Source organism: Hippocampus zosterae, chromosome 8 (assembly GCF_025434085.1).
Source record: "Hippocampus zosterae strain Florida chromosome 8, ASM2543408v3, whole genome shotgun sequence".
Lineage (NCBI taxonomy): Eukaryota > Metazoa > Chordata > Actinopteri > Syngnathiformes > Syngnathidae > Hippocampus > Hippocampus zosterae.
The window spans coordinates 22,929,907-22,943,390 of NC_067458.1; the positions used below are offsets into that span (position 1 = coordinate 22,929,907).

General features: G+C 44.0%; 2 protein-coding genes across 3 annotated transcripts in view; both read right to left on the minus strand.

Annotated features, from left to right (window-relative positions):
• sh3rf1 (SH3 domain containing ring finger 1) overlaps positions 1-4,498 on the minus strand; it is a 160,163-nt gene extending 155,665 nt beyond the window's left edge. For both annotated transcript variants that reach the window (XR_007963679.1, XM_052073720.1), the window contains exons 1-2: positions 4,170-4,498; positions 1,115-1,596 (exon numbers count right to left, since the gene is read on the minus strand). Coding sequence is in view for 1 of the 2 variants with exons in the window: in XM_052073720.1 (XP_051929680.1) it covers positions 1,115-1,489 (375 nt within the window). In the remaining variant the exon portion in view is untranslated. The remainder of the gene's footprint in view (positions 1-1,114; positions 1,597-4,169) is intronic.
• A 5,082-nt stretch (positions 4,499-9,580) lies between these two features.
• LOC127605896 (60S ribosomal protein L5) lies at positions 9,581-13,202 on the minus strand. Its single transcript, XM_052073760.1, has 8 exons — positions 13,063-13,202; positions 12,533-12,602; positions 12,341-12,456; positions 12,133-12,267; positions 11,475-11,677; positions 10,187-10,364; positions 10,004-10,092; positions 9,581-9,738 (listed from the first exon to the last, which is right to left on the minus strand). The coding sequence occupies exons 1-8, from the start codon at positions 13,063-13,065 to the stop codon at positions 9,639-9,641; spliced, it is 894 nt and encodes a 297-aa protein (XP_051929720.1). The 5' UTR covers positions 13,066-13,202; the 3' UTR covers positions 9,581-9,638.
• Positions 13,203-13,484: the final 282 nt, after the last annotated feature.

Consider the following 13,484-nt stretch of genomic DNA (forward strand, 5'->3'; position numbering starts at 1 on the left):
GTGCCGGGCTTTCCTGTGTGGCATTTGCATGTTCTCGCCGCGCTTGCGTGGGTTTTCTGCGGGTATTCCCGCATCATCTCGCATTACAAAAACAAGCATGAAAGCTTGACTGAAGTCGATCTCAAGCCGCTCGCTTCTTTAATCCAGACCACTGAGTATTTACATGATCAACAGTCCTGTAATATTTGCTGCATTAAGTTGCCCCCGCCCCCTAAAACGTGGGTATTTATTCTTTCTTACCATTAAATCATTGATCACTAATATATAAATGCTATACAGTGAATCTCCACATATTTGCAATTCACAAATTCATCCATCCATCCATCTTCTACCACCGGGTCGCGGGGGCAACAGCTTTAGCAGGGAAGCCCAGACTTCCCTCTCCCTAGCTACTTCGTCCAGCTCTCCCCGGGGGATCCCGAGACGTTCCCAGGCCAGCTGGGTGACATAGTCTCTCCAGCGTGTCCTGGGTCTTCCTCGGGGTCTCCTCCCGGTGGGACATGCCCGGGAACACCTCACCAGGGAGGCGTTCAGGAGGCATCCGAATCAGATGCCCAAGCCACCTCATCTGGCTCCTCTCGATGTGGAGGAGAAGCGGCTCGACTCGGAGCCCCTCCCGGATGACCGAGCTTCTCACCTTATCTCTAAGGGAGAGCCCGGACACCCTGCGGAGAAAACTCATTTTGGCCGCTTGTATCCGGATCCGATCCTCACAAATTCATCTATTCATATTTTTGGAAGGGGGGGGGGGGGGTAACCTTTCCACAATTATTTGCGAAAAGAGGACTTATTCTCTGTCATATTTTTGCCTTAAGTATCGGTGGTTGGTGTCGGCAGCCTTCATGCGTCCCCGATGCCTTCAAATAAAACGGGTATCCGCCCAATACCGACAACTGGTATCAAACTAAATCTAAAATATTACCCTCAATTCTCATTTAACGTCCATAGATTCCAAAGGAAATTTTCCAATTTAGAATATTTCCAAAACTTTCTGAATACAGTATTTCCAAAAAAAATTGGCAAAAAACCTACCCATATTTTGCTGACTTTTGCCAATTTTAAAAGAGCTAAAATCGTCCAGGCCCCGAGTAAAGACTTGAGGGAGTAGACTCACCCGGACAAGAGTGCTCTTCGCCTGAGCCCGCTGCGGTTGGGCTCCAGGGGCTCCCTGATCGCCGCGGTTCCCGCCGGCGTGCGCCCGTGCCACCGCTCCGGCGGTGCCGTTGGCGGCCGCGGGCGCGGCCCTGCGTGGCCTCTGCTTGATCCCGTCTAGGAGGCGCACCAGCAAGATGTTGCTGGGCAGCTCGTCCACGGCGCACTCCACCAGCGTGCGGCACTCCGGGCAGCGTAGCTCTCCGCGGGAACCCACGATGCCCTGCAGGCAGCGTCGGCAGAAGGTGTGCTGACAGGGCAGAACCTTGGCCGAAGCGTCCAGACGCTCCAGGCACACGGGGCATTCCAGAAGGTCCAACAGCACCGACTCGTCCATGGTTGCGAGTGCTTCGCTTTGGTCGCTTCAGCAGAGAAACATGTCGCTCACTCCACTGGCATCACGTCACTCCCATCCCTCGGTTACAGCCATGGCCTGTGCATGAGCTGCAAAAGAGGGTCAATACGTGCAGATTAATCAACAGTACCGAAAACCAGGTCACGGGATCCGTGCATAACAACCACATATGACTGATGTACTGTAAACTGACGCAATAACCGCCGATGACATATTCGTACTGAATCTAAATTAAGATCCCCCCCCCCCCTCCTCAATTAAGCGACTGCAATTTAATATACAATTTTTTTCCCGTGGTCCTCTTCCTCGGTATGATGAGAATGTGTGTGTGTGTGTGTGTGTGTGTATATATTTTTTTCCTCGATCATAATTTCCCAAGGAAAAATTAATCTCATAAAATCAACATATCAGCAGTTTACTCTTTATGACCCTTCAAAAAATTTTAACATGCTACTTTAAATTTTCCTGAATGAATAATGGCGGCCCGGTAAGTCCAGTGGTTAGCACGTCTGCTTCACAGTGCAGAGGTACCGGGTTCAATTCCAGCTCCGGCCTCCCTGTGTGGAGTTTGCATGTTCTCCCCGGGCCTGCGTGGGTTTTCTCCGGGTGCTCCGGTTTCCTCCCACCTTCCAAAAACATGCGTGGCAGGCTGATTGAACACTCTAAATTGTCCCTAGGTGTGAGTGTGAGTGCGTATGGTTGTTCGTTTCTGTGTGCCCTGCGATTGGCTGGCAACTGATTCAGGGTGTCCCCTGCCTACTGCCCGAAGAGAGCTGGAATAGGCTCCAGCACCCCCCCGCGACCCTCGTGAGGATCAAGCGGCTCGGAAGATGAATGAATAATTATTTTTTTAAAGTTCCATGATAATGCATGCCAGACCCTGGAAATGTAATTAATACAGTAATTGCATTTTTATTATTCCCTATAGGAAATATTGTTCATCAACAACAACTGGGAATGTTCTCGGTGGCCCCCACATGATTGATGAATCTGTTTTAAAGAAGAAAAAAACATCCCGAATTATTCTTTAACTAATCTCACTCATGCGTGAATTGTATGGATGATTGTAGTCCCACAAAAGTGGGAAAAACAGCACCTCTAACCTCAACCGTAGCCTGATTAGAGTAACTCACAGGTGCTTAAAGTTCACGTTTAATCTAATTTGGCGCAAAGCGGCTAGAAGCACCTGCGACGTGCGATGCCACTTGTTCTCTGATGGCGGAATTGTGACAGGATATGTTGCCCTTGAAATAAATATTTTTTTTAATCTACTTGAACAATTGAGGTGCTAAACAGAGGGATGGATTCAGTTATATTGTCAAGCACTGGTCCTCAAATTGCGGCACAGGACCCCCGGGGATCCACAAATATGTTATGTTGTGACATTTAAAAAGGTCTTAGAGTGGACATTAAAAAAAAATTAAAAAATCGACACAGCCTTGGTCAAACGCAATGACTCCGCGATAAAAATGAGGCAAAATAAACATGGGGTTAATCAGAGGCACTGCAACTTCAAGTGCTTCCGCATTCATATGCAATTTGGAGAGAAATGGCTTTTTTTCTGGCATTGCTCTAATAGCGCTTATGAATTCAGCCACAGAGTGCAGGCACTTGATGTGATTGGCTGTGTCATGCTAGGATGGAACTAACTACAGTACTGTACTAAGCCCAATGCAATGTGACATCACCAGAGGATATTTCAGCTCGCATCTCATCTCCCCCAACAAGTTCACTGCATGTCCTGGGCAATAGTATGGAACTACACACAACAAGGTGGGAGGGGAAAGTCTAGCAATATTAATTATTCTTTTTAAGTCATCATATGTCACATTGCAAATGTATTTCCTCTATATGTCATCGACGTATATATTCAAATGGTCCCAAATGTAGATTCTGTGTATTTTTAACATTCTTGGCCAAGAAAGATAACTCACATTCTTCAACAAAATGGGATTCTTAACACAATACTGTATTTGTAAAGTACCTGATTAACTTATTCACTACTGTGGACCTTAATATTCGTTAACCAGAATATTACTGCCTCCAACGAATATAGCTTTCTCGTTTTTCAACATGTTGAAGAGGATTTTGCCCAGCTTGTCTGTGAAATTCAGGTGTGTAAAACACAGTAGTAACTTACAGAGCCCAGTCGATGGCAGTGTTGAATCCTTATGGATTTTTTTGATCAACACCGCTCTTTTAACACATCACATTTGGTCAGAAAGCAATTTTGGGGGTAAAACAAAACCTACAGTAACACAACATACAAAAACACAATATTGTTAACCTAACAGCATGATTTCCCAATTCACCGTCACAATTAAACATCTTTTTAAATTACAAATGTACCTGCTAAAATTTGGCTTTCTAGATTCTCAGCCATCCTAGTTATGGTAATCAGCAGTGATTGAATCGAGGCAACTGGACACTTTGTCGTTGTGTTGTTTTCTTTTTGTTTAGTTTTTTTTGTTTGGGGTGTTTTTTTTTCGAAAACGGTCCACCTGACTTGGGCAACATTGCCATTAGTAAGGTAAAACTACATGCAAGTAGTTGCAGGCAGCTAGCAGGAACTTAGTGGCAAGTTTAACACCACTCGAAATGGTCCCCGAAAGGGCAAATCGGACAAAAATCGCAAACAATTCAACCCGATTAGCACACTTACCTCTTCGACTACCTCTTGTGTCCTTTATCACCCAGTTATGGCTAGCGTTACTAGTTTGTAAGCTTCCCCCTACTACTACTACTACTACTACTACTATTAGTAGTAGTTCCTCTCTTCCTCTTAAAAAATCGGAAAAATGTGTTCTACTATGTCTCCCGGAGGTTTTAATCTGTTGTCTGGCGCGTCCACGTTGAGGTTGTAGCGGTTTTAGAAGTTAAACGAAGAGGAGGAGATGCGAGCAAAGACAAGTCGCAGCGCGTCCATCGAGCGCCATGCTAGTCTCTTGTCGTGTTCTGTCCTGTTCTGTTCTGTTGAACCTGCAAACACACTGGGAAGGGAGCGAGTGTGTGGCATTCAAAGATGCTGGGAATTTTAAAACCTTTCCCTAAAGCATCAATAAGAGGATTTCGGCCAAAGTGAAGCGTCTCTGACCAAAAGGCTGTTAACATGTCTCGCAATTAGCATTCAATTTTAAAATCAACGTTCAATACACGATCGTGCTTTTTTATTGATCCTATCATGCACTTCCATACAGGAGTGTGCTGATTTCCGAGGTGCACGGGAAGCAGGCGTCCGAGCTTTTTGTCGAAAGGGCGTGAGCTAAATCAGTCGCCATGTGTCAACTTGTTTTTAATTCCATTTAATCGCTCAAAAATGCATATGCTAGTATTTATACTCTAAATAGTAGCTATCCTCTTGCTCTAGAAACTGTGCCAGGGGAGGAGCGAACTCGTGTTGTATGTGACTTTTTTTTAAATTAAAATTAAAATGAAATTTATGTTTTATTCCAATCTGTTAGTTTTTCTATAAAATGCCTGGAAAAATGTCCGGATTTGTTTTCCATGTGAAATAAGCACATACTTCCTTTTTGTTCTCAAACTAAGTGTTTCAACTTGCACAGTTAGTGTCGCTGCTTGTATTTTATTTTCATGAAAGCTCAGGTGCGTACAAAGAGTGGCATCGACGGGGTGACGAACCCCTTAGCATTGATTTACTCTGCTTTCTCCTTCTTGTATCACACTCACTGCATGTGTTCCAGCGGAGCTCGGTGCTGCATGGCATTTTGTGGCAAAATTTGGTACTATATAGACTTGCTTGTACTGTATAGTGATGTGTCGTTCGCGAACGAGCCGGCTCCGAGAACCGGCTCTTTGAAGTGAACGATGGGATTCGGCTCCCACCTCATTTGGAGCCGGAAGGGGAGGGTTACACACACACACACACACACACGCATAATATTACGTTATTTTTGGTATTAAATTAATTTAAGAAACAACAAAAACTGAGGAGCCATTTGGGAGCCGAAAGAGTCGGCTCTTTTAGGGAGCCGATATAAAAGGACCGGCTCTCTAAAAGGAGCCGGAATTCCCATCACTAGTACTGTATACAGTACAGAACTGTAAAAATCCATGACAATTATTTTATCCCAGGCTAATATTATGTTAATTGTTTCAGTGCACTATCCAAAACACATTTTACTATGACATACAACGTTTAAGACAAAAACAACCTTAACAGCAAAACAAAGTCCTATTGGCCGAGATTATCCTGGCCCTTGCTCCTAACTCTTTATGAAATTACAACCCTGTTTATCTACGTTGTGGGTGTGTTTCTAAACTGTAAAACTTTACCACTGCTTGATTTATTTCCCCTTCAAGAAAAATCGAAAAAAAAACTTTTTTTTTTAAGCGTGAGCATTGAGTGTGATTGCCTGCTAAAGTGTCAAAACTCCAGTGTGGTCATACAGCACACGCCAGACAATCAACATTGATTTGGATCCCATTTGGGAGATATTGCACAAGAGGGAGGAGGGACGGAGATGCAATAAAGCGACAGATTTATAAGGAGGTGCCGCTCCTTTGTCACATGTGATCTCATGGGAGCTGGCAACTCGCCCTGCTCCCCAGCTCATATTTCCACACTCCATTCCCCCTTTTGTACCTCCTGCTCAGACAATGCCCCCTACCTACATGTTGTTTTTTTGCCTGCTTGACCTCCACACTGACACTGACATGTACGGAAAGCCATTTGTGCATTTATTCACCATCCTTTAGCGGTGCAGGAGTCAGGAGTCAGCAGCCTCTTTGAAGCTGAGAGCTGCACCAATTTGATACGGACTTCCATAATAACACATTTGCTCAAATGACCTGAAATAATGTTATTCTTATGGATCCAAAAGGGACTCATTCAATGGTGAGATATTTAAGGCCAGCGAATTGGGTTGAGGACAGCGACTGATGAGGCATTACCCCTCTGGAATTTGATATAAAAATATGAACCCCAAAAAAAGAAGACAGAAAGGCAAACAGAAAAGTCTCTTGTGTGAGTGCTCGCACCAGCCTCACGAGTTGGCAATTAACGTGTGGGTGGTCATCGGAGGCTCAATATTCGATCCTTTCTTCACTTCTTGCCCACGCATTTGAACAAGAAATGCAGATTCAGTTATTTTAGCGATGAAATTCATGCTGGATTGAAATGAAAATCAATGTCAAGATCTGTAACAGAACATGGTAAGTTTGTTTTTCCTTTATTTTTTCTTTTCTTTTCTTATCTGCACACGTAGAGGATTGCCAGAAGGTCTAATAAGATCTAATAAGGGGGTCACAATCCCCATTACTGACATAAAAGCTACCAAAAAAAATAAAAAATTGGTTACCAGGTGGGTGGCCCGGTAGTCCAGTGGTTAGCACGTCGGCTTCACAGTGCAGAGGTACCGGGTTCAATTCCAGCTCCAGCCTCCCTGTGTGGAGTTTGCATGTTCTTCCCGGGCCTGCGTGGGTTTTCTCCGGGTGCTCCGGTTTCCTCCCACATTCCAAAAACATGCGTGGCAGGCTGATTGAACACTCTAAATTGTCCCTATGTGTGAGTGCGAATGGTTGTTTGTTTCTGTGTGCCCTGCGATTGGCTGGCAACCGATTCGGGGTGTCCCCCGCCTACTGCCCGGAGACGGCTGGGATCGGCTCCAGCACCCCCCGCGACCCTAGTGAGGATCAAGCGGTTCGGAAGATGAATGAATGAATGAATGGTTACCAGGTTAAAAATAATGGATGGATGTTACAAGCTTATAATGTCACGAATTATAATGCCAAAGTTTTCCAACAAGTGTGCTGAAATGTCCTCCATGTTGCACTCTCCTGCTCCTAATTCCGCTGCCTAATTTGCTTTCAAATCGATTATATTTTGGGAACCATGACACAAATAAACAAGCAATTATGGCATCTTTATTTGTAATTCTGGTTGACAAGCGTGCATATATTAACTATCAAAGAACAACTTTGAGCTTTATTCCACCAGGACCAAAAGCCTTTGTGCTTACAGTGCTATCAAGATTAGGCTTTTTAATAAGATTTAATTAGCCAGCCCAAGGCAACAAAGGGCCGATTGCTGGCTAATGGTGTTTGCGTGCGGAGCCATATATCTGCCCTCCCCAGCCCACGAGAAGGCCTTATGGGAAATGAGTAACATTTATTTCAACAACAACAGCCGCCAAGTCGTTTCTTTGACTTCCTCGCTTACTTTGTATGTTACCTTTCCAGTTGAGGAGGAACAAAGCGCTATTCTTCCCCCCCCCTCAAAGCCAGGGGCAGCCAAAGTGTAAGAAGCTGGCCGCTAATGAAACAGATAAGACTCGAGCGACTCTGGCCCGGGTTGCCAAAGGCAGCCTATAATAATGTCACACCAAACAACAAAGCGCCAAGGAGTTAATTTAGTGCACATTGTGCAAAACCCGAGCTCCGCATTTAGGCTGAATTATGACTTGCTGACTCGACAAAAATTGTACTGTGGCGGTGGAGCCTGAAAAACTTTTGGCTCCCAAATGACCTCCGGTGCCAATGTGTACGTTCCCTGTCCTTAAATCATGTTTTCTAATCATTGTTCCGTAATGGAATGTCACGGCAGTTTTTATACAGTGACATACTGTTTGTGAGAACGAAGGCTCGGCCAGCGGTTAAAGTATCACACTATTAAACTAAAATCTCACACAGAGAAGTTAAATTGAAATTAAGATGATGACATGTAATATTTTAAATACTTTATAATTAATCATTTGGATGTTAATGGGCCAAACTTGTAAAATTACTAATTTAAACATTATTATTATTTGACAAAAAAATCAAATTAAATGATAATTACATTAATAGAATAGATTGAATTGTGAATATGTCACACCCACGAAAGTGTTATAGAAATTGAATTTAATACAGAAAAAAATCACTGTAAAATAAAATTTGATGTGTAAAATACGTTTAACCTTGATAGTGAATGAGAACAATACAAATAAAAATTATGACAACAGTTAATTTAAATAAAATGAGGATAAGTGGCATGGATACCGGAAGAATGAATTACATCAAAACGCACAACAGATTGTGAGGGCAGACTAGGTTGACATGGGAACAGAGGCTGGAATCTGATTGGACAAAAAAAAAGTCTAGACAGCCACAAAAATCCACGTGCAGTCAAGAAAAATACTACGAAATGAAGAGAATAGACTCTTACTACTGGCCCTGACTGTTCACCACTGGTATGTACAGTGTACAATTTTGTGTACTGTACAAAATTCTATAACAAGAGAATTACTGTGTCTCAAAAATAATTACATTACTGATCACTTTATGATTACTTCAAATACATCACTCCCAATTGTACATTTCCACAGTTAATTTGGATTTATTACATAAAACAGGTTAAGTCAAAACATATTCAATGCAGCCCCCTGGCGACAAAAGCGGGCAGCTCTGCTGGACAACGCGTGACGTTTTAGCTACGTGTTGATTTAGATCGGCGCCATCGTTTGGTTGGCGTTTTCCTACGATACGTCGGCAGATCCGCCATATTGAATGTGACAACGTACTCGGCAAACTACTCCAAATCGCTGAATTGTTATCATTTATGGTCTTCACATTTTGACGAGCACGATTTCGGGGACATTAAAAGGCAATTTAAATTAACCAAGCGCAATTGTTTTTTCAGATCTAAACTCGCTGCCTACACGTTTGCAGGATTTAAGTCTTATTTTCAGAGAAACATCAGGGCAATTTAACTAGCTTACCAAAATCATGAAAAATAGAGCCCTCCGACAATGTGGACATGACCGCTGATAACGCCCAGCTCAACTCAAATGACTTGCTGTATGAACAAACTCTTGATTGTCAGTGGTTTGCAACACAGATTGTGTACCACTGTAGCCTACCCTCAAGCACAGGTCTCAAAGTCCGGTCCTCGACAATGTACTATAGTCTTGGTTTTAATCAGGGTAGATTCAAAGGTTGTTTTAATTAAACTGTGTACCTTTCAGAAGATGTGCAGAAGTCTTATTTTAACCACTGAGATTTTTGTTGAATATTTTTTTTTAATCCAAGTAGAAGAAATATTGCATAGGTAGGATAAAAGCAGGAGGTCCCGTGAGGATTTTCCATAGATTTATTAGAACAAAATTCTGGCATAGGAGCAATACAGAGCGAGGCCTCACTCCGCTTCCTCCTTCTGCTGAGCCCGGAGGAAGCTGGCCTTCTTCTGGGCGACACGATCTTTCCTCTGGGCCAGAGACAGCTTGGCACGGTTCCACCTTTCGAGAACAAGACCATTAGCATTAGCACAATAACAACAGCCAAGTCAGTCAGTCTGCAATCTCAAGAGAGACCAAAAAAAAAGTCGTCTTTGCCTTCACCCCCTGTAATTGTATTTAAAGTCATTATTCACAGTTCAGTCTTTGAATTTTAGGTAAAGAAAGAAGAAACAAAGCTGAACTCTTAAATTATAGATTAGACCCCCCGCTTTTTTATAAATAGTTATCTTGACACTATGTTCACTGTGCAACAGTGTGTGCTCACCGCTTCTTCTTGACTTCTCTGGGAGGCTTCTTTTCATGAACCGGGTTCTCACGAATGGAGGCGTGAGCTTTTTTGTACATTTCCTCAATCTGAAAACGGCACGTTGGAGATGATTCAAAAAGACAGACAAGATCATCCAGAGCGGCCGTGCGCCGCTTTGCAGCATTTTGCGCAGCAACTCACCGATTCCGGGGTCACGCCGTTCTTGATGAAGCGCGAGAACTGCTTCTTGTACGCCTCCTCGTCATCCTGCATCAGCATACTCATATACTCGGACACGTTGATGCCCAGGATATGCTTGCGGTGGACCTCGGCGTTGAACTCTTTGCTCTCGGTGTCGAAGCCCGGGAAGCGCTTGGTGCTGAGGAGGCAGGAAATGGTGAGAAAAACTCCAGCAAATCGATCACTTTTCCTAATACGCTTAATAACACACATGGGCATTTGTGTTTCCAGGTCATTCAAGCAATTGCTCGATACATTTTCAACGTTGGGGACCCTGACGTGGACAGAATAATTCCACGAGTAACTGATGCGCTCCCCTATATTGCCCACAGATCACTTCATGTTCAGATGCAGGAGGTGCTAGGCTAGGAATTGAAACAAGGACGTTTGTTGCGTTTGTGGTTGTACAGCCAGACAAAACCTCAAAAGGTTTGAGTTCCGCCCCCTCCCCCCTTTATGTAACAAATAAATGAAAATTACTTCAGCGGAAGCAGTGAATGAGGAGGATAAATTACGAAAATGCATTTCATTCAATTCCTCAAGAAAAATAAAAATAGTCCGATTATTATAATAATCCCTAGTTGCAGCACCAGTAGGCAACATTAAAAAAAAGATAAAACAACTTAATTCTAAATAAAAACCTAAACGTGCAGCAGCAGCAATGCAGTAGAAAACGAGGAACGACTCCGCTTTGTCGAGTAATGTTTCTTTTAAAAGGCACCAGCGCTCTCGAATGGCCAAGATGAATTTCATCCTAAGATTAATAAATGAACGCGAGTGTGTGCTCTCGTACATAACGGAAGTTGTTTCTCCTGTAGCAGCACACTTTGCATACTTTTCTCTAAGCGACTTTCAACATGGGGGAAAATGTCGTCCTGCTGACTGATTGCTCGTACAAACAACGGTAGAGCTCAGGTCACTTTGCGTGCGATGACGACTTGCTAGCTAAGGGTCGCTCCACATCGATATCCACCTTTATGTCAAACAAGCCCATCTGTGCCATCAATCCAAGCAACAACAAAGTTAATTCGTTCGCCAGTCAGTCAACAAACATGAACTATTCCTGAATTTCCACTGTGAAATTCTTGGGACGCTGATCAGCTTCCTCCTTCCTTCCAAGCAGTTTAGCTCGGGTCAATTGACACTGACGCAGATTAAAAATGATGCCACAAGAAACCGAAAAAAAAGGCAAAATGTACTCATAAAGGATGTCTTAATTCTTTTTTCATATGATGCCGGATCAGCTCACCTGTGAGGGATGCTAAGGCCTCCGTCCACGGCGCCCTTGAGGGCCCCGAACACCTTGTTGCCGGTGGTGGTGCGAGCCAGGCCGGCATCCAGGTAGCAGGTAAAGGCGCCCGGTTGCCCGTCGATGCTCTCCACGTTGAACTCCTCGCCATTCACGTCCAACTGGCCGGCGTACACCTTGTCCAGGCCAAACTTGTTCAGGAGCTGGAGGAGGAGAAAGGTTAGAAGACATGTTAAAAAATAATAAATCACAGATCCTATCTTCAGATGGCTCAATATATTTTTTTTAATGTTTTATTTATTGTATAGCTGAGCCCCTCTATTAGATGGGGAAAAAAGATTCGCAAGTGACAGCACTAGTGTAAATGGATATAAATAAGAAATTATCTTGGAAGCAATGGCATGAACTTCAGGGTGACCAGCCAATTTATGTCAACTATAATCGCGTGGCCAGCAGAGTGCTACACTTTGGAAAGTAACCTGTTCAGTCAATCAGCCATTGCGGGTCGACGCATTGAGATACAAAGACGTGGTATTTCATTAACTGTTCAGATCAACCAAAAATGGTATTCACACTTTTTTTTGGGGGTTCAGTCAACCACACAACTGTAGCAGCTCACATACCCACTCGGTCTGGTAAACTTGACGGCGATACATACCCTGCGGGCCAGCAGCAGCCCGGTGCAATAGGCTGCCGCATAGTTTGTCAAACCCACGGTGATGCCGTATTTGGGCAGCTCGTGCGAGTACGCCGCGCACACAATCACGTCTCCTTCGATCTTGGCATAGGCGATCTGCGACAAAGCGTGTCACACGGGGTCAGCGCCGCCATTGCCGTGGCAACAAAGATGGAGCAATGCAACCCACCTGGCAGATGATGTCCCGGTTGGTGAAGCGGACGATCATGCGATATTTGGGTGTGTTGTACTTGTTCTTATCTTGCACAATAAGGCGCTTACGGGCAAAGTAGTCCGTTTTCCCCTCTGTGAAGAAGCACAAGTGTGATTTTTCTTTCCCATTAAATGTGAAAACAATTATCAAACGAGCGTGAGAATGCACCTCTCCTCCTACGGAACTTGACCTGATACCTCTTGAAGTAGGCCTTATTTTTTACCACTTTAACGAAACCCTGCGGGGGAGGAGACACAACAAGTCAGTTGAATGCAGAAATATACACACACGTCAGTAAATACAATCATTTGTGACTCGGCGCAGACTTAAACGGCCTGTCAGTGTCGCTGGCAAGTTAGCACTTAGCTCCAATTTAAGTAAACTAAGCGCGTTAGCAACGTGCTAACCAAGATCGCAGTTGAAATGACACGTCAGATGTTTGTCAACGACGGCGTGAGGTATTTAACCACTAACAGTGCCCTGACTGACAGTGAATTAATTTCGTATGCGACAGGAAAGTGGTGCGTTTGTCCGCACGGTCATAAGGCCACGTTGAAGCATAGCCGGCGAGCGAACACTTGGGCCACAATCCACGGCCATCATTTACACAACTGCGTGTTTTCATTCAACAATCGGTGCCGAGAGCAAGGTGAATGTCTTAGGTAGGCATGTAGATATATATTGGGAAGATTACAAACCATTTTGCAGTCTTTCTGGCCTCCTTACGAAGGAGCCCGGAGCCAAAGACTGGGAATTGACTCCGCTGCACGGGAGAAAAGGAAGTTGGCCCGTGCGCATGCGCAGTAAGAACGTGTCACAGGATGAGAGGAAGGGGTCGATAGAGTTTATCACACTGCCCCCTCGAAAGTTGGGGCGGTACTGCAGCAAAAATGTTGCAACCCGACCGAAACCACAGAGGTGGAAGCAGGTTTGCTGGGTTTTGTCTTCTCTCAACCCTTGACAATCACACATAATTGAACTTAAATCACAAAGGGCTAGGCGTTGGGTTATGAAAAAAACAATGATCATAGGTGTATACTAACAGGTTATTTCAAGAAATTTTACATGTGGGGCTTGATTGGTAGTAATTAATAAGTTTGACTTGAAAAAAAACGAGTAA